Source organism: Brachypodium distachyon, chromosome 3 (genome assembly GCF_000005505.3).
Source record: "Brachypodium distachyon strain Bd21 chromosome 3, Brachypodium_distachyon_v3.0, whole genome shotgun sequence".
NCBI lineage: Eukaryota > Viridiplantae > Streptophyta > Magnoliopsida > Poales > Poaceae > Brachypodium > Brachypodium distachyon.
In genome coordinates, this window is record NC_016133.3 from 50,903,476 (window position 1) to 50,931,233 (window position 27,758).

Sequence of the window (27,758 nt, forward strand, 5' to 3'; positions counted from 1 at the left end):
GAATAATTATTTCATGCGACATGATGCTAATGACATGGCAAAAATGAAGATGATGACATGAGCATGATAACATGATGACAACAATTAAATTACAAAACAGTTCAAAAAGGCTTAAAAGGAAAAGGGTTGCTCTCGGGCTGTTACAAGATCGCCCAAAGGGTCAATAGGATTTGCATGAATTCTGCATGAGACGTCGTGTCAATAAGATGAAACAACCACTCCCGGGCGTCAGGGCAAGAGGAAACACACATATGCTCAAACTAGCTGATCATCCGCCAAGGCCCAAACGCACTTCGCCGTTGTACAGTCCAGTAAAGAATGCCTCCAGGAATCATTAGTCGCCCGACAGATTGCACACACTGTCGTGTCCGCCATATGGCGCTGCTTAAGGACATCACCCGTGGGAATCAAACTCTGTGCTAATCTCCAAGCAAATACACGCACTTTAGAAGGCACTTTGATCTTCCACAACTAGGTCCAAGATCTCTCAGATTTCAGTGAACTCGATGATGGCCGTTTCTCAAGCCAGTCCTCACGGACTTTCTTCATCGATACCAGCAAACGATAACAAGAACGGAAACTAAATATCCCAGATTTCTCGAAATGCCATGCCCAAAAATCACCATAATTCATCGTGCTCAGCGGGATCGCGAGAATAGCCTGCGCATCCATCGGCAGAAATAGCCTCCGTACTAAATTGATGTCCCATTCATGCACGGTAGGATTAATCAACTCCGATACCTTCACCGGCGAGTCAGACCTTGCAGGCATATATGGAAGACGCCTCTCATCACGTGGTATCCAGCCATCATACTCGTTTTACCATCTCCAATATGCCTGGCAATGTCCAGCTTCAAAACATCCCGTCCCTCGATTACAGCCCGCCAAATATGAGATCGCCGCTGTCCCAAGCTAGCAAAGTAGACAGCTCGAAGAATTCTTGCGCTCAAAGTGGACGGTTGGGCCAGCACCCGCCAAGCTAGCGGCAATTTTCCATGTGTATTGCGATCTAAACAATCGGCAAATCTTCCCGACGCGCGGGTTAGCCCCCCTGCAGGCCAGGCCTGCTTCGGTCGAGGGCCCACCGGCGCAAGCAGTTCCCTTCAAAGAGGCCGGCCTATCTGAACCTGTCCATCACTTTAAGAATCGGCCCAGGCCCTCTCTGAAAAAAAGAATCGGCCCAGGCTTAACTCCTCTCGGACTCGAACTCGAGACGCAGTCACGGCCTCGCGGGAGCCAATATAAACAGCCGGCGGCCGCCGGCGGCCTGTACAGATCCCTAAGCGACCTTCGGAAAACAACCTAGAGAGCCCTAAGCGAGTCATCTGCGCGTGATCATCCGAGACGTCGAAGATGGATCAGGGCGCCGGCATCGTCGAGTCCTTCATGGAGATCACGTCGTGCGGCTCCGATTCTGTCGCCGTGAGCCACCTGTCGTCCTGCGGCTGGCGCCTCGACGACGCCATCAACCTCTACTTCTCCACCGGCCCCGCCGCCGCCGACCCGGTCGTACCGCGCGAGTCCGATCCCATCCAAGGAGGCCTCGCCGGCGCCGATGCCGACGGGGTGCGCGCTCCCATCCCCGCACGGTCCGAGACGTTGTACAACGTCAGCCAAGCCGCTGGTTCCAGTAACGCCTACACGGCCCCATCCATATGGGCCGTGGAGAGGAAGCCACCGACGGTTCAACCGGTGGATGTGGAGATGCAAGAAGCATCTATGTCTGAATCTGGAATAAAAGCCAACGTCCGGGTCGCCAACAAGGGAGAGGAACAAGTGATGGAGCGTGCCGAAGACGTTGGAACTCACCGCGGCGCGGGGGCGGAAGACGAAGCTCACGGGGCTGATGACGGCATGGAGACATCGGATCAGGAAGATGGATATGACGACTCGTCGTACGGCTACGACACGGAGGCCGAGGAAGACAGCAACGACGAGCAAGACGACGACGATTCCTACTTACAGGCGGCTGAGACAGACCACCTGGATGCGTTGGAGGGGCCGGGCCATCTGCCACGACAGCGGGCCGACAACACCAAGACGTTGGACGACCTGTTCCAACCTCCGCACAAGATCATGTTCAAGGGGAGCTTCCATGAGGCGAAGATACAAGCGGCGAGAACCGACCGGTGGCTGCTTGTCAACGTCCAGTCTCCCGGCGTGTTCACGTCGCACCTCCATAACAGGGACCTGTGGTCCAACGAGGTGGTTGTCCAGGTGATCAAGGACAACTTTGTCTTCTCGCTGATGGAGAAGCAGAGCACGGAGGGCGGCAAGGTGTGTTGCTTCTACAGGCTCGACGACGATCAGCTCCCTGCCGTGCTCGTCCTGGACCCCATCACCGGGCAGCTGCTGGACAAGTGGTGCGGCCTCGTCCAAGACCCCGGCGATTTCCTCACCAGCATTGGCAAGTACACGGAGTCCAAGCCCGGCATGCTGTCCAGACCCAAAAAGATCGTCAAGAGAGCCGCAACGCCTGAACCCACCGTGGCGCAGGAACCAGCAATAGTGCCTAAGAACCCTGTACTCCCTAGTGCACAAGAACCGGCACCGGTGCCCAAGAATGAGGCGCCCGCGGCGATGGCCGAGGACGAGCAGCCTATGGAAGGAGAGACGGTCTGCAAACTGAGGGTACGGTTCCCTAGTGGTAATACGGTCACCAAGGAGTTTGGGAGTAAGCGGAGAGTTTCGGCGCTCTTCGCCTACTGCAGATCAGTTGATCATGAGCAGAAGGGGACAGAGCAGGCCTTCCGTATCATGAGGTTTGCTGCCGGGCGAACCTTTGTGGAGCTGCGCAACGACGATGCCTCGTTTGAAGATTTGAAGCTGAATCGCGATACAGTCACGGTTGTTATGGATACTTGTGCCTTTCGAAAGAATATTACTCAGTGATTTGGTCATGTACTTAGGGCATGTACAATGGGGTGACGCAGCCTTCTCTTAGCGATGCCACATAGGATAAAATCTGATGTGAAAGAGAGAAATGAATAAAAAGCACAAGCCTTTTTTTATTTAAGAGATGATCTCTTCACAAAAATGATAAGGTAAAGATAAGTCAAATTTAACATTCTACTAGATTTCACTTTTTCTTAGCATTTATTTAGTTAATTTTATTCATCTAAACATTAATTCTAAGATGGAACACTAAGAGATAACTCATTGTACAACATGTTTTGTTGTTTTTTCTAATTGACATGGAATGTTTAAGATAAGACAGTCTTATCAACCATTTTACGTGACCTTATGTTCCGCTTAAAAAAATAATTTTTTAGTATTTAGATGTTATACGGTGATTTGTGCGTGGATCATGATTGTTTTCCTAGTACAGTAGATATCTACTACTAGTAGGTAGTAATCGGTGGTTCTTTCTCGCAAGAAAAAGTAGTCGGTGGTTCTGAAAAATCGATGGAAGTGACAGCAGCAAGGTAGTATATGCTGGAAATGAAGGGAAGAAAAGCTTCGATCCAGCAGATTTGGAGAACAGAGTCATACTCTGCTCTGCGTGACCTTAGGTGAACAACTCAACCCAATTAGAGCAGACCATCAGGAACATCTCTACACCATCGGGAGCAATACGCCTCAATAAACATAGAGTTATGTACTTCCGTCCGACTGTATCGCTGGAATTTCAATTTCTTCTTCAACTCCGACCTACGGTCGCCTTGTCGATTTCTGCATCTTCGCCTCTCCAGTGAAGTATGGACCAATTCTTTGGAACTGGGTTATCCCTCAATCTCATTTGAGTTTTGGCATCTCGAGGAGGAAATGGGAGGGGACAGAGGATAAATGAGGGAGAGAGAGATGAAATCTCGACAGAGAATTTGGTTGCCACAAATTGTTGGCGGAGGATTTCAGCGCCCTCGACTCACCAGGAGTTGGCCAAAAAACAACAAAAAATCTCGGGCTGTGAGTTGGGCTGGCCAAATTGTTGGCGTCCATCCAAGCGATGGCTAGAAGCCCCGCGCACCAATTTTTTGGCAAGGTTGGGATTGGCATAGTACTCAGCGGTCCCTTAACGCCTCTTAGATTAAGAATTTAGGCATAGGAAAATTACATGATCAAAATGGGATTGCCATCTTTAATACTAAATGATTCAAATGATGCTTAATTGTACACATGAAAAACGTAGATTTCTTACCAAGAGGTTGGAGTGGATGCAATATTTTTATGGAATATAGTGCAAGTAAATCCTACAGAAAAATTCTTGGTTTGCAATTCTTTGAATCAAAACAATCCACATAGAATTTTTTCAGAGTATTAAAATCCTCTGAAAATCTTTTAAAGTTTCTTTGAAAGTCAGAATCAAAGAAGCCCTCAGCTACAAGCGCATTTAGACACACCCCTATTTTTGTACATGTATTTCTAAAAATCTAACAAACCAGAGGTCTTGAGGTGAGACCATTGGTTCTAGATTTGCGTGCTGGGAGATGTGTGTTGCACTCTCATTCCCACGCTATTTTTTTTAATAATACATTTTTTAATCATTTTTGAAAATAATAGGCGTTTTTCAAAAATTTCAAAAATAATATGGCCTCGGCCTTGCCCAGGCCGAATGGGCCCAATCGGCCTAGGCCAGGCCGACTGGAGGCAGGCGGCGCAGAGCGGGGCCCCCGCAAGAGGCAGTCGACCTTGGTCGACTGAAGCCCAGTTGGTTTCGCTCAGGCCGACTGGATGCAGTTGGTTTCGCTGAAGCCGATTGGAAGTAATTAGGCTAATCAGCTTCGCCAAAGCTAGTTGGTTGCATGTCAATGCATACACGGCCGAGGCCCAATTTTTCTCTCGAATTCTTGCGGTTTTTTAAACTAAAAGACTTGACAACTTGAATAAATTAACATACATCGATAATGTGCTAGACAATTTTGGTGTCGATTCCTTGCGGGTTTTTTGAACTGAAAGACTTGACAATTTGGATAAATTAATATACATCGATAATGTGCTGGTTACGGAACCAAGGCACGACTAAATTAACATACATCGATAATACCGCAATTGGACAGAATTAAAGATAGAAAATACAATTGAAACACAGTACAAGCACTACTGAGTCCACTTAGGCCATTTTCTGCTCGTATCGCCACGTTCTTCTGCAGCCTTTGTCACGGCGGCCTTTTCTCTTTGCCTCTCCCTTTCTACCTCACGAGCATCCTTGCGCCTTCGTTCCTCCTCTTGCATGCGAAGCACTTTCTTCCTGTTTTTCCTCAGTGCTTCATCAAAGTAACGACGTTGTTCCTCCCTATGCTCTTTGAGCTCTCTCTCTTGCTCCTCTTTCTCCTGGGCTGCAGCTTTTGCCGCACGCTCCTCCGCGTGGAAACGCTGCCATGCACTTCGTGACCTTGTGTTAATCTCTTCCACCGCCCAATCAGGCATCTCCGTGTCAATCCAACGATACCACATGCATAGGGGCAGAGGAGACTACAAAATAGCCTAATGTTAAAAAAATTTGAATATGACACACACAACATGTTTAAGCACACCTATATGTGCTTGCCGGAGGCTTGTCGTACGGCGAAACCGGGACAGGTGGATCATGCTCATAGTTCGCACACATGAAAAACTTCATGCCCAACTTATCTGAAAAATCTGTCACCACTTTCACCTTGCATAGATTGCCGCACCAACACCCGAGATGTTCCACCCCCGGAGGCAACATCGTTTCTTTCATTTTCCTCGGCCTCTCGCCCTGGTCAGAGCAAGGCAAACTCATTGGGGGACACTGGAATATTGAAAAAAACAGTAGCGGTAAGGATGCTTGGATGACTACTGGAGATGAGGTATTTATAGGCTCTCAAACTCATTCTCCCGCCACCGTTTCCCGCCTGGTTTTCCCGCCAGCGTTTCCCCCCTCCTTTTCCCGCCACCGTTTCCCGCCTTGTTTTCCCACCACCGTTTCCCGCGTATTTGTATCTTCTGTAACTATAAAAGACCATCCATGGTATTGAAGTGTAGTCTCACCATTTCGTCTGGGAAGATGTCGTCCGGCTTCCCAGATGATCGTAGATTTTGGTCAGGTATGTCCCGGAGGCTATTGTGGTTAGCCGGTGATTTCAAGGTAGACAATAGGATAGTTTCATGGGACGAACTCATTAGTAGTGACACCCTACTAACTTAGCTGGGCCACCAATTAACACCAATTAAGAAGGTGCAGATTCCCATTGAGGACTTCTGCAGAGATACGGCAAGAACTGCTATGGTTGCACGAAAGGTGGAAGAAGCACAGTCAAGGTAAGAGTGAGTCATACCTACAATGGGCTAGAAAACATCCATTGTTATGGGTTGAAGAAGAGGAATCCGATGAAGATATCTTCATGCCAAGCAAAACGGGTAAGAGTTTCTTCATCGTCCAAGGGGAAGAGTACTGCACCGTCGAAGGGAAAGAGCACATCATCGTCCAAGGGGAAGTGTACATCATCGTCCGATGAAGATATCTTCATGCCAAGCAAAACGGGTAAGAGTTCTTCATCGTCCAAGGGGAAGAGTACTGCACCGTCGAAGGGAAAGAGCACATCATCGTCTAAGGGCAAGAGCACTTCATCTTCGTAGGGCTAGAGTTAGGTTATCTTATTTTAAGTTCTCGGTTTTAATTTCAGTCTTTCTATTGCATATGGATTTCAGTCCTACCGTTTTTTATTTGCAAATGTAACTTGAATAAGAATGCGAAAAATAGTAACACGTCTCTCTCATACATAGGTATAAATATGTCTCATACATAGGTAGAAATAAGTCTCATACATAGGTCCTACATGCAAATATCAGGCACGGCGTCTGGGACGGCGTTCCGGGGGTGCCTGTGGCGTGGTCCAGCCATACCTATGAGGTGGCACAACGTTGCGCGGAGGAATCACGGACCCATCCTCGCGATACTGTGTATCCTCCTGTGTGGGGTCTGGTGGTGGAGTATTGAACATCCAGCCGTGTTGGACAGAATAGTCCTCTTCTTGAGCGTGATCCTGCTCACTACCCCACAAGGGTTCGGACAATGACGACTGATGCCCGTAGGCTCCTGCATGTGGGAAAATACTTAGCATTAGAATTGTGTAGCAGTCATGGTAATGAACACAATAGATAGAAATATACATACCCTGTGGCTGGGTCTGTGGACAAAACTCAAAGTTCATCGTGGGACTCTGCTGGTGCTGCCACGCCGAACCTCCAGCCTGAAAAGAGGGGGGCTGCTGCTCCCACGCCGAACCTCCAGCCTGAAAAGAGGGGGGCTGCTGCTCCCATGCCGAACCTCCAGCCTGAAAAGAGGGCTGCTGCTGGTGCCAATAGTCGAAAGAAGACTACGGCTGGTGCCACGACGAACCTCCGGCCTGCTCGGAGGTGGTGGCCTGGGCGTCAACTGCTCTGGCAGACATGGACGCGGGTGGTGTCGGAGGTGCGGTGCTTCCTGCTGACGTGGCCGCTCCTGGTGCGTGGAGGGGCGCGGGGGCCGTACGGATGCCTGGTGGGGAACGACGTCCGAAGTGCGGGTGCATGTGATAGCCGCGTAAACAGAGCGTAGCTTCTCCTCCATTCGTCTTAGCCAGGACTGGTGCGGCTCCCGTGGTAGTAGAAGTGGACCGGTCGAAAGCGAGCGTCCATACGCAGCGAACTCGGCATGTAAATTCTGTGTCAACTGAGCCTGCAATTGGCACGAAGAGTATTACATATATATGGCAAAGTACGTAACAAACACATGCATTATGTTAAGAGAAAATATTTACCGCGTGCTGTCTAGAGCCTCAAGTAGACTTGCTAGTGTACATATCTTGCAAACTCGGCTCGGCTATCTCCTGGGGGTGAGAGTGTTGAATGATGCTCAATCGGCTAGCTGTCATGTACCTCTGCAAATAGCCGTTGAATAGATCGAGATCAAAGGCCTCCAATGGCCAAACCCGTGTCGTCGCAGTCTCCCACTCTGTGACGTACGTCTGAACCCTCTGCAGCCACAGAGTCTGGTTCCTGGTACTTCCCTTCTTGGTAAACCTGAGATCGCAATAGAAAGTTGAACAATTAAATTATGGACAATTCTGGACGACAATCATAAATTGTAGAACTGCACATACCTGTGGACGATCGGTGGAAGTGGATCCTCCGTCAGTGGAGGAACGACCAACTGGCGTGCCCCAAACTGCCTCATGACCCTCTGCTGGGCCATCTCCTCCACGCAGACGTCGAAGATGATCTTTGATTTTGTCATCCAGTAAGCGTAATCTCTCGTGCAGACCGTGGACATCCCGCCAGGGTATCTACGATCGATGGCATCCTGTGTGTACGGCTCCCAGACAACCGCCTCACGTTGAATGATGGGTAGCAATTCCTGACCTGATCGTGTGCAAAGCGTCTCTATAAAAAAAAGAAGTTAGCTTCATTCATGGTTTATGTAAACTAATGTATAAATTTTACATTCGACATACCTTGTTACGTGTCCAAATTGTCGCGAAAGTAGGCAGGTCGATGTGTTCTAAGTCAAACAACTCCTTCGCAGGGTTAGGGTGATCACCCGTAACATCTAATCGGCTGATAGAAAACCTCTCCCACGACCAGAGCTGCAACAATAAAGGACATCCAAGCAGGGCTGACTTGGGCGACGCAAGCTGGCAAGCATTGCACATACCTTGGTACTTAGCCGCTAAGACAGCCGAACCCCAACTTCTCTATGTGATGTCGTCACCACAAGTTGCATTCGCGATCTCCACTGCAATAGGGATGTAGCATGCGCTAATGGTGGTGACGTGGTTCTCGGTGAACATCACCTTCCCGAGAAGCCACATTATATATGCCTCAAGGCTCCGAGTGATCTGAGGCTTAGTCATTTGGGTCTCTGGATACCCAAACTTCTGAATCTGCATGCAACAAAAACCAAGTGTTAGTAAACCCATGCAAGTATATGAGGTATGCTCTTAGATATATTAACTTAAAACACATCGATCTAACTTGGTAATTGAGCAACCAATCTAGCTTAGGTCCGTGAGCCTCCGAGGTGAGTGGCCCAGCTCCGGCAAGAATACCTTGAAAACATATGGCACAAATTAACACATAGTTCCACATAGAGTACAAATTAAAACATAGGGCATAAATTAACACATACCTTGAAAACGTAGTGCCATACCCTCCTGCTAATCAGCTGATGCTTGCAACGGTCCTGTGGGATCACCCACCAATGGTAGTCCTTGCAGCATCGACACATCCTGGAGAGTAGGAGCCATCTCTCCCCAGAGAAAGTGAAACGTGTGTGTCTCAGGCCTCCATCTATCCACTAAGCAGCTCAGCAGCGAGTGGGCAATTTGTAGCCGTGTAGAGTTGAAGCCTCATCGCTCGCCCTCTACCATTTCCGCACGAGTTGCCTCGACAAGTCGTGCGAAAGGTAAAAGGCCAGCCCACTTCAAACTGCATAAATAAAATAAATAAAATGGACATGCAAGGGATGAATAAATAAAATGAACATGCAAGGGATGAATGAATAAATACCGCTGAATTTAGGCAGAGTGTATCATCCAATTTTCCTTAGGAGTGCGTGTGACAAGGGGCTCGACACTCCCAGGATGCGCCACCAATCGAGCAGCCTGATGCTTACTCTCAATCTCCGGAGATAGCAATGATAATCTCTCCATTTTGTACCTGCAACATTTATAAACATAGTTAGACATACAATACAAAGTTAAGCATAGTTAAATTGAGAGTACATATTAAAACATAGTTGAACAAAGCGTACAAATTAACACATAGTTTCTCACAGAATACAAATTAAAACATATGACATAAATTAACACATAGTTTCACATAGAGTACAAAATAAAACTTAGTTCCATATAGAGTACAAATTAACACATAGTTTCACATAGAGTACAAATTATAACATAGTTTCACACAGAGTACAAATTAAAACATATAGTACAAATTAACACATAGTTTCACATAGAGTACATATTAAGGCCATAGTCTAGTTTCTTACTCTCCCTCGTCGTCCACGTCTCCCTCTTCCACGAGCAGTAGCTTCGCCAGTACCGAAAGTTGGACAATAAGTGTCCCTATGGCCAAAATGGTTGCATAGAAAAAACATTGTAATGAAGGTCCTCCGGCTTCAGATTCATCCATATCATTTCGGATGCGCCTGGACAGGCATCTGCCTGTGCCTGTCCGCAGTAGCCCGGGGTCAGGGATGTACCGCCTTTAACCAGGGGTTACCTTGTTGAAATTTCTCCTTGCACGAAACCCTAGCATCTCACCCGTCCATGTGCTAAGCAGAGACTCTTTCAGGTAATAAGGAGACACAAATGAGATTGAGTCCATCCCTAACTGCCCGCAAGCAGCAATTACATGTGAGCAAGGAAGGTGAAGCAGCTTTGGTTTGTTGCAGGTGCACTCACACGTTGGCCACGCTTCATTTCCAATCTTCACCTCCTATGTCCTCAATTCATTTCCACAACCGAACTTGTCAGTTGGCAAGCGCACCTCAAACCTGTGTTCTTGATTACCGATGGCGACGACGGTATGAGACCTAGCTTTTTTCATCTTCTCATCCATGTACTTCATAATCTTTTCACAGTACCGTATATTTGGGTTGTTCATGATATGTATTTCAGCTCTCTGGCGTCTATCTCTGAAATACTTCACCGTGCCATGGAAAATACCCTCGACGATGGCTGCAAGTGGTAAAGCCCTATTTCCCCTTAGGAGAAAGTTGTATGTTTCTGCCAGGTTAGTAGTCATGACGCCGTACCTAGCGCCATGTGTGTCGTGCAGCAAAGACCACCGCTCCAGAGGCTCGTGCTCTATCCACTGCTGAAAGTTTTTAATCTGCCTTCCAACCCTTCTCCTAGTGCCGGGTGGGTCAAACCCTGGCAAGTCACAAAGCCCAACAGGTTCTTCCTCAGATGGTCCTGTTCCAACTGCTGTCTGTGCAGCCACTGCTGCTACATGTGCTGCTACCGCTACGTTTCATGCCGCTCTCCTCTCCCTAACATGTTTCTTCGTGAACTCATCAAGATAACCACGTATCCTAGTGTACTTCCATTGTTGGTTCTGTTTGTAGAGTTTCTTGAATAGATTCATAAGTGACTTGTTCCTGAACTGCGAGAAGAAGTTGGCCCCCAAATGTCGCATGCACCAATGACTCTGCATGTCCTGCCATGGAGTTTGTTCATCAGGCCCAGGTTTTGTCAGTGTCCTTATCGCATTGAGTATGCCTTCATGTCTGTCATGAAGGATGCACACATTCGGCTTATCATGCACAACTGCTCTCTTGAGCTGCCTGAAAACCATAACCAACTTTCAATGTTCTCACCCTCCACGAAAGCAAATGCGAGCGGAACGATTTGATTGTTGCCGTCTTGACCAATGGCGGTCAAGATCTGCCCCCTGTATTTGCCAGTGAGAAAAGTGTCATCTACGCATATCACCGGTCGACAATGATTGAAAGCTTGGACGCATACACCGAAAGTGAAGAACAGTCGTTGCGGCACCCTCACAGTTGGATACTCTGGGTGCAAGAAGTGTTGGATGTCGACATAGGTGTCTGGATTACGGGCTTGCAGTGCATGGAGGAGGCGGACAACAGAGTCGTACGAGTCGAAAAACGAACCAAATCTTTCCTCAAGAGCCCTCTGCTTAGCCCTCCAAGCCTTGCCATACGAAATGTTGTACTTAAACCTTACCCTGACCTTATGCATGATGGCCTCACTTCCATTGCTTTGCTCTCCACTATCTCCATGTAAAGCAACCGAGCAAGAAGCGTCGACGAGAGGTTACGATGGTCTTGAGGGATGCTGGGAATGACACATGTGTGCAACACCAAGTCACTCACAACCCAATCTGTGTCATACTTAGGAACATAGCCATGCACCCTCCTGGGACAATCTATTTGTTCGCACTCCATTGTCAGATATTTTTGTGAAGAGACTGTTGTTTTGAAAACCCTTTGCGTGGACATTGCCCAAGCAATTATTGCATCATGCAGATGTTTCTTGTCAGGAAATCTGGCACCCTTCGCAATGTTGTTCTGATGATATTGCCATGCAGAGTCGTGCCCATCGTTCACGGTCATAGCTGAAGAGAAGTCCTGATTCCATGATGCAGGAATCGGCACCTCCTCTTCGTCCGACTCATGAGACTCATCGTCATAAGAACTACGACCATCTGTATCTTCATCCTCCATCTGGTTCTGCAAGTGACCATCTTCTTCGTCCGCATCTGCCTCGCCAGTGTACTCATCCTCTCCTACTGCCCCGGAGCTCTAGCCTGATTCATAACCACCACCTCCAGCATTCGACACAGAGTTTGCATTGGACAAGTCATAACTTGATTCACCCTCGCCTTCAGCTGGATTGGTCTCATGAGCGACAACCTAGATTAAGGCGACAGGTGTAGTTCCCTTTTTCTCGCAACTTTCTAACCAGCGCACCCACTTTGATGTCCGGTCTATCGGCCTCAAAACCCAGAAAATATTTGAACTTGACTTGGTCCACAATGCTTGCACACAGACGGTGTATGTTTCAGGATTGAGTGCTAAACATCCTAACAACCATTCCTGCAACTGACTAAACGTCCATGTTTGAGGGGCCGTTAGATCCAACTCCACATACTTAAACTGACTCAGATCAGCTCCGTGCTCAGTTGTTAAGACAGTATCGGAACCGTAGTAAAAAACAAACTTCACTACACCGGACATCTCTGATGCCTAAAAAAATGTTTAGACGCGTCAAATACTAAGCAGTACGGCATATAAAAAATATTAAGACGCATAAAATACCAAGCAGTACGGCATATTAAAAATATTAATACGCGTCAAATACTAAACAGTATGGCATATTAGCGTCAAATACTAAACAATACGGCATAAATAAAATCTAGCCTATCAAAACATATTACTACCGGCCATACTATTTAGATGCGTCAAATACTAAGCAGTACGACATATTAAAAATATTAATACGCGTCAAATACTAAACAGTACAGCATACTAGCGTCAAATCCATACTATTTAGACGCGTCAAATACTAAGCAGTACGACAGATTTAAAATATTAATACGTGTCAAATACTAAACAGTACGGCATCAAAAAAAATCTAGCCTATCAAAACATATTACTACCGGTCATAATATTTAGACGCATCAAATACTAAGCAATACGACATTAACCGTTGTCCAAAATAATGAGCACTACCAAACGCTAAAACATACTTCTATATATATACATACACACGTATCCTCATAAACATATACATTATAGGATAAAGCTAGGATAAATATGTGAGAGATTGAGATTTACCCTTGAAACTTGTGAACGCCATCCTCGAGCAGCCTCACAGTCACCGAATGAGCATCACCACCACATCCAAACTCCTCCAAACCACCACCATTGCCCTAACTTAGCAACACGAAATTAGCTCTACATGGTTTACGAAAACAGTAGATCAATGTGTCATTGGGTGCTAAATAGCAAGGGGGATACAGTTTTGTGGGTTAAACGGGAACAAAACTCACTAATTTTGTCTAGAAACTTGGGGCATTTTTGAGGAAGAAGAAGAGGAGAAGAAGAACAGAAGGGAACGGGCAAGCAGGAGCTGGGCGCTGGGCTGCTCGGGCTGGGGAGGAAGAAAGGAAAGAGAGAAGGGAATAAAGAAAAAGGGAAAAGGAAGGGGCCCGCCACCCGGTAGGCTCCAGTCGGCCACGGCTAAGCGGAAAGGCTAGTCGGCTTGGACGGGGCCGACTGTGGCGCCAATCGGCCGCACCGAAAGTGCCCGCCTCCGGTCGGCCCGGCCCAGGCCGACTGGGCCCAATCGGCCTGGGCGAGGCCGAGGCCATATTATTTTTGAAATTTTTGAAAAACGCGTATTATTTTCAAAAATGATTAAAAAACATATTATTTTAAAAAAAATAGCCATTCCCACGGCCACACTTTCAGATATAAGAAAATTTTCAGTGTGCGGCACATGGACACTTGTATTTTCTGCATTACAATATACTTCCACTCTATGCGAAGATTCAAACCTGAATCCTGAAGAATCTCATGTAAAGTTCGGAAGCGATGAAGAAGCAGACCACGGGGTATATTAAATGTTCACATATGATGAGAGGTGTACTAAGCAAATCTCATGATGTTTTCTGTAAAGTAACTCTATACTGCGTGCATCTTCTATGTGATGTAGCGAAGAGACAATGACGTTCGCTTGCTTGACCAAATAACTTCAATAGTACACGGCGGTCGCGTTCTACTCTTCACATTCTGTATGAATCCTAGGCAATAATTGATGAAACTTGACTCTAATATCGCATTTGGCTGAGGCAACAAACATTCTATTCTGTTTATCGCATTTTCCAATCAAGTGCTAAATTCCATCGCATTTCCCAATCAAGTACGTACTAAATTCCAAAGGAGCAGTCGCCAAATCCATGAGACCATGACTCCATACATGCGTCAATATCACTTGCTGTCTCTCGCCGGTTTTTCAGAGTACAGAGTCAGTGTTTTCCTCGCCTTTTCTAAGTATCTTCCCGCTCTGACAAACAAGTAAACAAAGAGAAAATGAGGCCGCAACATGAAAATGTAGAAGAGCATGGAAACGTACAAAAAAAAAAATCATCCCTCAACTTGTCGAAAAATACACAGATGGCCCCCCAACCTTTTTTGGTATACATTCCTTCCTCCAAATGTTGAAACCAGACACCAATAGTCACTCAACCCGTTTAAAACGGTTTTGGTGCCAACCTGGTATGTTTTTTCCACCGACTTGCCACGGCCCACGTGGGCATTAGATTTCTTTTTTAATATGAGTTCATTTGTTTTTGCCTTAAAACCAAGAAAAAACTCAAATAGACCCATGCCTGCAGGAGAAAATGTGATAGTTGTTTTGTCAACACCTTCTATCTGCTGTCTAAGGTTCAGGTCTAACCAGATAGTCAACTAAACGCCAACATGCCATGCCCATGTGGCAAATCTAGGAAAAAATCATGCCACATTGGCACCAAAAACGCTTCAGACAGGTTGAGAGACCATTGGTGTCCGGTTTCGACAACTGGGGACGATAAGTATGCGATTTTTTTTAAGAAATCATTTGCGTACTTTTCGACAATTTGTGGGACAAAAATATATTTTTCTCTTTAGTTAAAAATAAGTCGACGCGCTTGAACCGTTAGATTCTAATTCAGCGACAACACGTGAGATAGGAGGAAGTGAAGATATCACTTAGATCTTAATCTAGCGGGTCCGATGCGTTGACAAAGATGAAACCTAATCTGAGATTAAAACCTTTTGCTTATGAACCAGACGCATGAGATATAGCCATACACAAAAAAAAAATGCTGTACTTCTGAAATCGAAAGTTAACTAGCATATCGCGTACAAGCCCACGAGAAAACAAATATCCATGTGCCGGATTATCTCGCTCTAGGAATGTCGGAAATATTACCAGCTATCGTGGACGGCAAAGAATGTGAGCAGGCCACCTGGTTTTGCATGAGAGCCAGCACGCCGACACTGAGCTGCGCCTCCGATAGCTCCGGGAGCGGCGTGTTGCCTTCCAGGAACTGCATGATCCGTCTAACACCCGGCCGTGCGTCGGGCAGAGGGTGCGAGCACAGCAAGCACAGTTTCAGCACGAAGCTCGCCTCTTCCACAACGAAATCGCCCCGGAGCCGCGGGTCCACGGCGTCCGTGATCGACCCGTCGCGCCAGTGCTCGAGCACCCGGTCCGCCAGCAAGATGTGCTCCCCGTGCGCGTCCTGGGCGATGGGCCGCCGCCCGCACGCGACCTCCAGCATGAAGACGCCGAAGGCGAAGACGTCGGATGCCTTGGACGCCTTGCCTGTGTGCCCGAGCTCCGGGGCCAGGTACCCCATGGTGCCCACCACACGCGTCGTGTGTGGGTCGGTGCCGTGATCGTACAGCCTCGCGAGGCCGAAATCGCCTAGCCGTGCCTTCATCCCGGCGTCCAGAAGCACGTTGCTGGCCTTGATGTCCCGGTGCAGAACCACCTGCTCCCACTCTTCGTGGAGGTAGAGTATGCTGGAGGCGACGTCTTTGATGATCCCCATCCTTCGGCTCCAGCTCAGGACCGGCATGTTGGGGTCGTAGAGGAACTTGTCGAGACTGCCGTTTGGCATGTGGTCGTAGACTAGCAGGAGCTCACGCTTCCGGCGGCAGTACCCGAGTAACTGGACGAGGTTCCGGTGCCGGATCTGGCCGATGCTGACCACCTCGGCGATGAACTCCTTCATTCCTTGCCTCGATTCATGCGACACCTTCTTCACCGCGACCTCCAGCCCGGATGCCGGAAGCACTCCTTTGTACACCCTCCCGAACCCGCCGACGCCGAGGAGCCGCGTGTCGGAGAACCCATCGGTTGCGTGGAACAGATCCTTGTACGAGAAACGGTGCGGCCCGAACGCGGTCTCCCAGTCCTCTTTAAGCTCCGCGTACTTGCGCCGCCGCCGATCGATCACGAGGATGGTGATGGCCAATGCTAACACCAGTGCCGCCGATGCTATCGGTAACAGGATCTTTAGCGTCATCGACGGCCGCTTGGGGATCGTGAAAGGCAGGGCCGGCAGCTTCGAAATGTTCAGCGCCGGGGCTGGCCCCTCCATCTTGAAGCTCCAGGCAAGCACGTAGTGGCGGCTCGCCACCACGCCGGTGGATGACGAGAAGCCGACGTAGGCTTCGTCCCCGATCACGGACGAGAGGTTCACGGTGGCGGAGAGCAGAGGCTTCTTGGGCTTGGGCAGGGCCAGGGGTGCCATGGTGACGCTGACCAGCGACGCGCGCGCGTCGAAGTCCACCCACACCTGCGCGGCATTTCGGCTCAGCAGGCTCATGTTCCTGAACGCGCCGGTGCCGTCCTCGTAGTACCCGGCGTTTTCGGCTGCCACGGACGAGAGGCCGTCCACGTCGATCCCGACGTGGTTGTCGCTCATGTCCCCGAACTCGGCGTTCACGATGGTGTCCAGCTCAATGGCCAAGAGGTGGTTGCTGGCGTTGCCGTTGTTGGCCGCGTTGGCCAGGCCCATGTACTGGCTCTGCAGCGCTTTGGAGAAGTCGTTGCTCTTGGAGACGACGAAGGCCAGCCCGGGGCTGCTGAGGTCGGCGTACTCGCTGACGATGCCGAACACGAAGGCCGTCGAGAAGGAACCGTGGAATTGCAGAGGGGAAGGGTAGAAGGCGTGGCCTTTCAGGAGAGTCGTGCCGTTGGTCAGCATTAGGAGGCCGTCTGGGGTGACCGCGGCCGTGCCGTCGAGCGAGAGGTTCGCGCCGGCGAAGCCGTCGAATGTGAACTGGTCAACGGCTGGAGCTACTGCTAGGTGATTTAGGCCATGTAGAGTCAAAAGGAGGAGCAGAGGAAGTCGCCTAAGCGGCATGGCTCCCGCACCTAATTGGAACTTTTCCTTGGCCTGACAGCCTAATGTCGTATTTCTACGAGACTACGAAGATGGCGACCACTCTACTCTTGTGACTAGAGAAACTTGTATGTTGACCTGGCTATCGCTGTACGCCTGACTAATCACTAGAGATCTCTTCTCCTGGACAATGTCTACTTGTGTGTTCTTCAAACAAATAATTATAGTAACCCTATTTTATGTCTGTTAAACCGCGTCGCATTCAATTCTAATTATGTACACAATCATTGACTTGACCCGCAGGTTGTCAACTTGCGTGGCAAATTGTCCGAGGAGTACGGAAGGCATGAAAGCTAAGTTAATCATTAGGGCATGTACAATGGTTGATACGACCTGGTTTTGAAAACCTGACCGGACCGCCGGTTGAACCGGAAAAAACCGGAACCGGAGGCCTAGCCGGTCTGTTAAGCGCACTGGACCGGACAAGGAAGTGAACCGGATTTAATCATTAGGGCATGTACAATGGTTGATACGACCTGGTTTTGAAAACCTGACCGGACCACCGGTTGAACCGGAAAAAACCGGAACCGGAGGGCTAGCCGGTCTGTTAAGCGCACTGGACCGGACAAGGAAGTGAACCGGATTTTTTCCGGTCGGCCAGCGGCTTTCATGTGAACCGGCGAAAACCGGGTCGGTTCGACCTGTTGGACCGCCGAACGGGCCTTATTTGATGGGCTTCTTCAGTGTTTGTCATGGGCCTCAGTATTTTACATTGTAAAAATAGCGCTGAGGGTGGGAATCGATCCCAGGATCGTTGGGTAAGGGACGCACGGACCTGCTCGCTAGGCAGCAAAGCTCACCGGCAACTTGTGTTTACTAACGGAGGTCCACTTTGTTATAGGTTGAACCACCGGTTGAACCGGCGAACCACCGGTCAGACCCGTGAACAGGTGAACCGGAGGCCTCGCCGGTTTGATGACCGGTCCGGTTTTCAAAACTAGGGATAAGACTGCCTTACCGTGTTTCACGTCATTTAGAAAAAACAACAAAACATGTTGTACAATGAGTTATCTCTTAGTGATCTTAGAATTAATGCTCAGATGAATAAAATTAACTTAATAAATGAAATCTGGAATCTAGCACAATGAGAAATTTGCCATATCTTTGCCTTATAATTCTTGTGAAGAGATCATCTTAAGAGAAGTCTAGTGTATTTTCTTCATTTCTCTCTCTTCCGCGCCAGATTTTATCCTATGTGGCATCGCTAAGAAAAGGCTGACGTCACCCCATTGTACACGCCCTTACAATCATGGAATCAGTAAGGAATTTTTTTTTCTTTCACGATGGAATAGGGGTTTTATTAGGTAGGAATAAATTTACGACCCGTTTTTTTATCTGATGATTGTACTCTCTATTCTTCTTAATGCAAGAGCACATTCAAATTTACATAAGAAAAAAAAAATGAAATAGTATTCTTCAAATAAACTGTGAGGAGATTTGAAATGACCGGTGATGACTCAACCTGCGGAACCAAGTTTCTAAACCCCTTCAAGTATGAGATGATCTACCCCCTCTCGAGTTTGGATCTTGACATGTCAGTCGCACAGCAACATACACGTGCACTATCCCGTTTTCCTTGAGAATTTTTATAAGACTTAAAAGAAGCTCTATGAGAAGTGTTTCTGTGCTTTCATGCAAAAAAAAAATGCACTGATTTTAAAGCAAATGAAAGGCTGTGACTAGAAGAGCAAATCCTACAACTTGTGTGAGTCTAAATATCCGTAAAAGAGTGAGCCGGCGTGCTTCCTGAAGCTTGACATTTCTAAGGCTTTCGACTCGATTTCATGGCCTTTCCTCTTGGAGCTACTGGAGGTTCCGGGCTTTGGCCCAATGTGGAGAAAATGGGTCGGGATGCTTCTCTCCTCCGCCTCCTCCCGGGTTCTCCTGAATGGCGTGCCAGGGCCTCAAATTCCCCACGCCCGCGGCCTCTGACAGGGCGACCCTCTGTCGCCAATGCTCTTCATCCTGGCGATAGACCCCCTCCACCACATCCTTTGCCGGGCTGCCGAAGTGGGGATCCTCAAGCCTTTTAGGCGGCGCGGGTTTCGGTGCGGGTCTCTCTCTACGCCGCCGCCGCCGAAATTTTCTCCAGCCCCCTAGAGGCCGATCTGCGGGTAATCCACCAGCTGATCACCCTCTTTGGTGATGCCTCGGGGATGCGCACGAACCTTGAAAATCTGAGATTTTCACCATTGGATGCGACGACGCTCAGACCGCCGCGGCCCTTGCTGCCTTCCCGACCAAGAGAGGTGCTTTCCCTTGCACGTACCTGGGGCTTCCACTCTGCCTACCAGGCTCAAAGGAGCAGCTTTCCAACCGTTGATCGACAAGGTAGGGGTGAGACTTGCTGGGTGGAAGGGCTGGCATTTTACCAGGGCGGGCCGGGTGGTTCTTGCCAGAGCCATCCTCTCGGCGATGGTCACTTACCATCTCACCGCCTTCAAAATCCCGGCAGGCATCCTGAGACAGATCAACAAACTTATTCGGGTCTTCATTTGGACGCGTTCTTGTCAGCCGGGTCAGGAGCCTTCCTCCCTCCCTCTGGTCAACTGGGCCACGGTTTGCCGCCCACGTCATTTGGGGGGGCTTGGAATTCTGGACTTGGTCCGGTTCGGTCGGGCCTTGCGACTCCGGTGGCCATGGCTCTCGTGGGCTGACCGCGACAGGCCTTGGCAGGGTCTCCCTTCCCCCTGCGGGCAGGAGGAGATGGATCTTTTCCGGGCCTTGACACGGATTCTTCTAGGCGCCGGAGAGAAGGCTTTATTCTGGCACGATGCTTGGTTGCCAGACGGCTCCACGCTCAAACTGAGGTGGCCTGGCCTCTTCGCCATCACCTCGAGGAAAAATCGAACGGTGCAGAAAGAACTAGCCAACAGAAACTGGGTTCGTGCTCTTCTACGCATCGGTACCACTCAACAACTCGCCGACTTTGTTAGCCTTTGGAGTGCCTTCAGACGATACAACTTTCGGACGCGCAAGACTCCATCTCTTGGACATGGATGCCTTCGGACTCCTACTCCGCGGCCTCTGCATACCGTATCCAATTCCATGGTTCCACCCCACCATTCGCGTCGCAGAAGATCTAGAAAGCGGACACGACGCCACGGTGCAAATTCTTCGCCTGGACGGTCACACACGGCAAGATCCTCACGGCGGACAACTTGGCCATCCGTGGGTGGCCTCACGACCCCATCTGCAGCCTCTGCCACATACATGGGGAGACGATCATCCACCTATGCAAGGATTGCAGCTTCACCACCGAGGTTTGGCGTCTCATACAGTCTTGGAGCTCCCAGACGATCACGACGACCTCATCAGCCGACAACATTAATGACCATTGGGACGCCATGATTCACGGCCTTCCCAAGAAGGAGAAGAAGGCGCTAAGCGGGAGGCTTGTCGCCACTTGGTGGGGGATTTGGAAGGAACGGAACAGACGTGTTTTCCGTTCAACGGCGCTCACTGCCTTAGGTGTGGCTTAACTAGTTTGGGAGGAGGTTCAGGGCCGCACCGTGGCAAGCTCTCGACCCGGGAGACAGTTAGCCTCCCCTCCCTCGGGTTTTTTTCCTCTCTTTTATTTTCTCCCCTCCCCTCTTCTTGGGCTCCTAGGAGCCCCCCTTTTTTACAATTTCACTCCTTCCAATCGAACGACGAAAAAGACCATCCTTTTCCTCAAAATTTTTTTTGCATAAAGACACATATCTAGCGGCTCTTGTAACAAAGAACCACGAACCCAAAAGATTTTAACTGATACCCACGACATGAATACTAATGAATAACAAACAACCCGTCAGCGGCCAGTTTGCCCAAGTTAATCGGCCGTGGCCCACGTGACATGCAAAGGAGCCGAATTTCTGGATCAAGGGCAAGGAAAATGGCTTGAGCCGAGATAGGCTCGGCTCAGGATATTCCCTCCGAGATGGGTTTCTCCTCCAAGCCCGGTGGGTGGGCCGCCGCTCCCGATCCGTTCTCTCTCTCTCTCTTCTCTCAGGCATACCCGCACAAACTCCTGCCGCCTGCACCGTGCTCGCTCTCGATGGCTCGGCCGACTGCCCCGCGCACAAGCAGCCTCCTCCCCTCCGCCTCCATGGACTAGGTGACGAGCTGGGTGTACGGGCGACGGAAAGAGTGCTGCGAGGGAGAGTGTGAGAGAGAGAGAGAGAGACGTACCGGCAGCGTCAGGGCTCGGGGGCGGCGGATCGGGCGGCGACAGGGCTCTGGGCGTGCGGATCCGGCGACGCTATGGCTCGGGGTGCGGCGGCTCTAGGGCTCGGGGGGCGGCGGCGCTAGGGCCGGGAACCGGCGTGGTCGTCCATGGCGGCGACAGCGACTGCCGGAGGCCGGGGCTCCGGCCAAGGAGGCGTCGGCAGGGACTCCATGGCGGAGGGAGGGGAGAGCTTGGGGAGGAGAGGGAGAGAGAATTAGTCTTCATGTCTTGTGTATCGTTGGTTTTTTTTTGTTAGAAGAGCCGTTACGTATGTGTTTCTCTGCAATTTACTTTCCGTAAAACCCATCTGGATACCCACAAGCCCGTAGCCCTTCAGCCTGATGCCCACGTAGTCATGGAACCACGGAGATTGGCTTCTGCTTTCTTCTCCATAGTGACATTTCTGCTCGCGCGTATTCTTTCCTCTCCACACACCCACAAGCTTCTTCTTTCTCGATGGCTGCAGCACACTGCGTCGGGCTCTTCGGCTGTGCCGAGGTGATGACCACAGCTTCAGGAGAGGTTGTGACCAAGACAGAGCACTTTCAAATTTACATAAGAAAAAAGTTATGAAGTAGTATTCTTCAAATAAACTGTGAGGAGATTTGGAATGACCGGTGATGACTCAACCAGCGGAACCACAGTTTCTAAACCCTCTTCAAGTATGAGATAATCTACCCCCTCTCGAATTTGGATCTTGACATGTCGTCGGTCGCCCGGCAGCATACATGTGCACTGTCCTGCAATTTTCGAGAAGTGCTTCTGTGCTTGCCTAAAAAAATGCACAGATTTTAAAGCAAATGAAAGGCTGTGATTAGAAGAACAAATCCTACAACTTGTGAGAGTCTAAATCCGTTAAACCCATCTCGATACCCACAAGCCCGTAGCTCTTCAGCCTGATGCCCACGCACCCACGTGGCCATGGACCCACGGAGATTGGCTTCTCCTTTCTTCTCCGTAGTGACGTTTCTGCTCGCGCGTATTCTTTCCTCTCCACACACCCACAAGCTTCTTCTTCCTCCATGGCTGCAGCACAATGCGTCGGGCTCTCCAGCTGTGGCGAGGTGATGACTACAACTTCAGGAGAGGTTGCAACCAAGACAAAGGCTGCTTGGTCCCATGGGCTCGAGTCATGGAGGCGGCACAGTTGGACGGAGAGGTAGGAACAAGGAAGGCAGCGATCTAATCGCGGTAAGCTTCTGTCTGCGTTTGTAACTACTCCAGAGAAAATCGTGGGGAAGAAAGGATCGTGCGCGTGGGCTGCCTTGACTTTGGATATGGGCCGGATCTAAGGGCCCTTGTTTAGCAATATGTTATTAAGGTAAAGTACTCACATTGCTTTGGGATTCGTGAAAAAAAAGTTTTGAGAAGCACGGAAGCACTTGCCAAGCTCTATAGCAACAGCAGGTTCACCCTCTGAAAAACCAGCAGGTTAACAGAACGGCATGTAAAAGGCCTCAAAACAGTTGTCCGGTGGTACGAATACGTAAACAGTGTAAACGAAATTGAGCTCCTATCAGTGGCACATAGTAAATTCTCATAATTAATGAAACAGAGCATCACAATTTCTTGACAAAAGGGCATATAGAAGAGATTTTTTTTGCTCATAGAATTCAATGGAAATCTTCATGCAATGGAAAGCAATACTTTTTTTGGCTATGCCAGCCAAATAGTTTCATGTCAAGGTAACAGGTGAACAGCTGATACAAGTCCAGCTTGACAAAAAATCAAGCTTTGAGAGGCAGAACAAAAACGGAAGCAGGGAAGGAAGTATTGCAATTTACTACCTGAAAATTGCGGACGTTTTTTTTATATATATTTGGTTCTTTTTTTTTTAGTTTGCTCCTAATATTTTCTCTATGTTGCGTCTTGTGGGGGCACTTCCGGCTCTTTGTCCTTGGCCTCTGCCTCCGCCTCTGCCCCTGCTGTTGCAGCTGCAGCCTCCTCGGTCTCTTTCTTTTCTTGCGCGGTCTTGATGAGGTGGTTGTAGCTGCCCTTCTCCTTGAACAGCTGGGAGAAATGGATCTTACAGTAGAGGATCCCGTTGAGCGCGGCGTACGAGGACGTTGTGAGGGTGCAGCCACCATGCGAGCACTTGAAGCAGCTCTTATGGTAGCACTCGCCTTCCAAAGTTAGCTAAACAAAACCCACTAAAAGCTTAGCAAATAAGGGCATTTGTGCTAATTGTATGTGGTTATGATTTGATCAGGTAACCATTTTTAAGATTTTCTTTGCAGGTGTTTGGCAGTTTGATAGTATCTGTCTGTCCTATTGCTACTTGCGAAGCAAAACATGACATCGTTCCTCTACCTTCTCCAATGGGTACACAGTTTTTTGGCAGGCTGCACATTTATCTTGAGTTCCAGAGAACACAGAGGATAGCTTGTTTGGAGCTTTTGCCTACAGGAAAATAATAATCAAATTCTCACTGTAAATAACATACCAATTACGACACTGAAGACAATTAAAAAATAAATATTCTCCTGATAGAAAAGGAGTATCAACGAAGAGGTTTGAGAAAGAAGCATATTCGTCGTAGTGGAACTGTACCTGATCGTTCTTGTCTGAAGATTTGCCACCTGATTAACGCAACACAAGTTCAGAACATATCCATTGCTCATTATTATACCACATTATGAAAAGCTAGCAGCGTCCTAGTTGTTTAGCATTACCTGGCGTAAATTTCTTGGAGAAGCTCCCCGTCTCCTTGAAGAGCTGCTCAAAATGGGTCTTGCAGTAGAGGACACCATCCATGGACGAGTAGTTGCACATCTAGAGGTGACCGATGCATGAATTAAAGATGAAACTCAAATAACCATCTTACAAAATCCCGATGTTACACAAATATAGCACCCCACAAGAAAGAAGGAAATATATGCGTATGACACGAATTCAAGCATTACCGAAAGGGTCCCCTTGCAGTGGCTGCACTTAAAGCATGTTTTGTGGTAGGAGATGCCGTCGGCGGAGAGGAGGTCGATGAAATGGACCGTCTTGTCGCAAGTCTTGCACTTGTCCTGCGTGCCGGTGAAAGACATGGCGACCGATCTCCGCCGGTGAAGTCTTCTTATTCGGGAGCCTCCCTCTGGTTGGTCCGGCGATTCGACGAGCCAATGTAGATGGGTGGAGGCCTTTTTCAGAGGAACGAGCGTGGCATCTCGAGAACGGGATGGAGACAAACAACGGCCGGAGCTTTTAAAAGGGCGGAGGCGTTTGGGTTTGGGAGCCAAGATAGGAGGTGCCATGAGCTCCAGACCGCACAAGACCAGGTCAAGCCAAAAGGGATGTTTAATTTTGGAAAGGGGCTCTGCTTCCTTCTCCGGTTCTCCTGCTTTCGTGGACGTGTCGTGTACTCGTGTCTGGATGAAATGCCCGTTTGATCCCGGTTGTGTGAGCCACCAACACGACATGCTGAGATGGATGTTTCCATTCCGTCGAAACTGAGGCAAGTGCTTCTGTAATTTTCCAAAAAAAGTTTGCACGAATCCTACGCGTGTCCCCCACGGTTAACCCACGTTAAGGTTCATCCCTCACACAGAAACTGCTCGTCGTTGGCTTTCACCATGGAAAGCTCCTGGAAGCTTGACAAATTTTCAAACAGGTGGTGTGCAGGAAGAAGTAGCTCCTCAGCCTAGAGCGCTGCGTCCACATGCCACTCCCTGACTCGTACGACGCCGCTCGGCCAGCAGCATCCGGTCCTCGCCAGTGCTAACGAGTAACACCACGCCTTCCGGCCAGCAGCATCAGCAACAGACCGTCGTGGTCAGGCCTCGCCCCACGGTGCGCCGCTCAAAGACAGAAAGCCTAGGTGCCCGGTGAAGCTAGACATGGGGCGCGGTGTTGGGAAGAAGCGAGGAGAGGTGAACAGCGCGCGGGATACGATAGCCCTCGAGCTAGATGCAGTACCTGCACCGATGACGCTATGGCCATGGAGAAGGGACGAAGAAAGCAGACGAAGCGCACCAGCAAACGGAAGAGTTGGTACGTGCGTGGACTGCCGCTGGATAAAAACAGGGTATTTGGGTATCGGCCCAGATGGGTAAATTGATTGCTGGGATCTGTTCTCTTAATCTCAGCCTTTTATTTGCATTATAATTGTGCAAAAACAAATCGGATTTGCTTGGTTCCAGACGACTGAATCTATATTTCTTAGTCGACTTCTGTAGACCACCGAATGGATTTGGAGATGTGTGTAGGTTTTCTTTTCTCAATTCTTTGTATGTGCTGTGTCAGCTTGTTTTTTTAAGCCGGTTATTTTTCTTTTGACCGTAATTTTTTTGGTTCTTGTTCTATTATTTTTATTTTTCTATCAACGCTCGAGCGTTTCGGGATGTATCTGTGGTTTTCTGGATTTTTGTTTGTCAGCTCTATGGGTGTTTAATTACACTTATTAATACATTACTCATTTATATTCAACTATTACGTTTTACGCCTCATCCAATACGATGTTGTTAACTTTTCTTCATTTGTCAATTCATACACACATATATAACAAATTTGCTACGGCTCAGAACAATTGGTATCAGAGCCTTGTGGTTGATCTCTTAGTAACGGGAGATCAAGGCCCATGGTTGGAAAAAAAAACTAACATCTCCAGATAACGGGGGAGCCTGTTCAGCCCGATGTGTGACGGGGGAGAATGTTGGGTTTAGTCCCACATCGGAAATTGATTGTGGAGGATCACAACATATAAGGTGGAGCAAACCTCACCTATTGGATCGGTCTTTTGGGTTGAGTTAGGCTCGAGACCTTATATGTTGTGGGCTCCTATGGACCTGGGCCGGTAAGGCATCCAACTTTTGGATCGAAGCTTGAAACCGATCTGCAGAAACACGATTTTAATGGAAGTTTCTGCAAACCCTAAAGCTCTATCTCTCGATGAAAAAAACTGGAATTTGGTGCAGCTCAACGTGCTGCGTTTTGTGTTCTCATTGCTTGCTATATATGAGGATACAAACCGCGCCCAACACGACTCCAATTAGAGTGCAACACGGCGCAACCCTGTTGGAGAAAGCTCCGGTTTAAACACACACGCACAACTGGAATTCTCCTTATACTCGGATTATCCCTTACACGGGACTCTTCTAAACTGAATCTAAAATGGAAACAGAATCATGATTAAAGTCTAACATTCACCCCCCTAAGCATGATTTGCTTACTTCACGGATTGGACACCTATCCTTCTTCTCATCTCTTCAAATTTCTGTCTTCCGAGTGACATCGTTAGGATATCAGCCAGTTGATCTTTGGTACTCACATAATTGACATCAACCTTCCCTTCTTCTACGCACTGCCGAATATAATGATACCTTGTATCAATGTGTTTGTTTCGATCATGATGAACTGGATTCTTACATAGTGAAATCGCAGATTTGTTGTCAACATGTAACACCACATGTTCAACTTCTTTGTTCATGAGATCCCCCGTCAATCTTGCCAACCATACTCCTTGACAAGCCGTTGTTCCTGCCGCTATATACTCTGTCTCACATGATGAAAGTGCCACGACCTTTTGCTTCTGGGATAATCGGCTTACAATGCTTGAGCCCACAAAATAAGCCACACCGGATGTACTTTTCCGGTCATCAACATCACCTCCCATGTCACTGTCGCTGTACCCAATTAGGCGCACCTTCTCATCACCTCCTTTCTTGTAGAAACAACCATAATGACTTGTTCCTTTCACATATCGCAGTATATATTTCACGGTAGCAAGATGTTCTGTAGTAGGAGCCTCCATGTAGCGGCTCACCATGCCCACTGAGAACGCCAAGTTCGGTCTGGTGTTCACAAGATATCGCAGGCTCCCTACCACGCTTCTATACTCTGTGGCATCAACTGTAGGTGCTTCACTTTCTTTGGAGAGTTTGAGCCTCGGTTCCATTGGAATATGAACCGGATTACAATCATCCATGCCACAGCTTGCTGAGATCTTCATCGCATATGCCTCTTGACATAGACCAATTCCATCGCTTCTTTGATGAACTTCTATTCCAAGATAATAACTCAGAAAACCCAGATCACTCATCTTAAATAGCTCATTCATCTGTAGCTTGAATTTTCCAATCTCCTTCTCATCCTCCCCGGTTATCAGAAGATCATCTACATAGACACCTACAAGGAGGCGTTTCCTTCCGGTGCCTCTCTTGTACATTGCATGTTCAAGCGAGCTTCTTTC

At 48.6% G+C, this 27,758-nt stretch overlaps 3 protein-coding genes and 1 long non-coding RNA gene across 4 annotated transcripts; 1 reads left to right on the forward strand and 3 right to left on the reverse strand.

Moving 5' to 3' along the window:
- The first annotated feature begins 1,353 nt into the window (after window positions 1-1,353).
- LOC100826150 (putative plant UBX domain-containing protein 14) lies at window positions 1,354-2,991 on the forward strand. The gene has a single exon (XM_003572704.2). The coding sequence runs from the start codon at window positions 1,354-1,356 to the stop codon at window positions 2,890-2,892; it is 1,539 nt and encodes a 512-aa protein (XP_003572752.1). The 3' UTR covers window positions 2,893-2,991.
- A 3,771-nt stretch (window positions 2,992-6,762) lies between these two features.
- On the reverse strand, window positions 6,763-8,035 carry LOC112271845. Its single transcript, XR_002965343.1, has 3 exons — window positions 7,704-8,035; window positions 7,079-7,621; window positions 6,763-7,000 (listed from the first exon to the last, which is right to left on the reverse strand). It is a non-coding gene; the product is annotated as an uncharacterized LOC112271845 (long non-coding RNA).
- Window positions 8,036-13,937: 5,902 nt separating this feature from the next.
- Window positions 13,938-22,107, reverse strand: LOC100827285 (L-type lectin-domain containing receptor kinase IV.1). The gene is made up of 2 exons (XM_003572707.4): window positions 15,390-22,107; window positions 13,938-14,480 (listed from the first exon to the last, which is right to left on the reverse strand). Exons 1-2 carry the CDS (start codon window positions 17,332-17,334, stop codon window positions 14,464-14,466), a joined length of 1,962 nt encoding a protein of 653 aa, XP_003572755.2. The 5' UTR covers window positions 17,335-22,107; the 3' UTR covers window positions 13,938-14,463.
- Window positions 22,108-23,163: 1,056 nt separating this feature from the next.
- On the reverse strand, window positions 23,164-25,570 carry LOC100829704 (LIM domain-containing protein PLIM2b). Its single transcript, XM_003569915.4, has 5 exons — window positions 24,484-25,570; window positions 24,253-24,352; window positions 24,131-24,159; window positions 23,891-23,980; window positions 23,164-23,716 (listed from the first exon to the last, which is right to left on the reverse strand). The coding sequence occupies exons 1-5, from the start codon at window positions 24,988-24,990 to the stop codon at window positions 23,438-23,440; spliced, it is 1,005 nt and encodes a 334-aa protein (XP_003569963.2). The 5' UTR covers window positions 24,991-25,570; the 3' UTR covers window positions 23,164-23,437.
- Window positions 25,571-27,758: the final 2,188 nt, after the last annotated feature.

What these genes read in the sequence shown, in the direction of transcription:
- LOC100826150 (XM_003572704.2), top strand. Translation starts at nt 1,354, where the DNA reads ATGGATCAGGGCGCCGGCATCGTCGAGTCCTTCATGGAGATCACGTCG.
- LOC100827285 (XM_003572707.4), bottom strand. Translation starts at nt 17,334, where the DNA reads ATGCCGCTTAGGCGACTTCCTCTGCTCCTCCTTTTGACTCTACATGGC.
- LOC100829704 (XM_003569915.4), bottom strand. Translation starts at nt 24,990, where the DNA reads ATGTCGTGTTGGTGGCTCACACAACCGGGATCAAACGGGCATTTCATC. An exon ending in CTCCAAGAAATTTACGCCAG is followed by an intron (nt 24,160 to 24,252) that starts GTAATGCTAAAC and finishes TGCGTTAATCAG; the next exon opens with GTGGCAAATCTTCAGACAAG. An exon ending in CTTCAGACAAGAACGATCAG is followed by an intron (nt 23,981 to 24,130) that starts GTACAGTTCCAC and finishes ATTTTCCTGTAG; the next exon opens with GCAAAAGCTCCAAACAAGCT.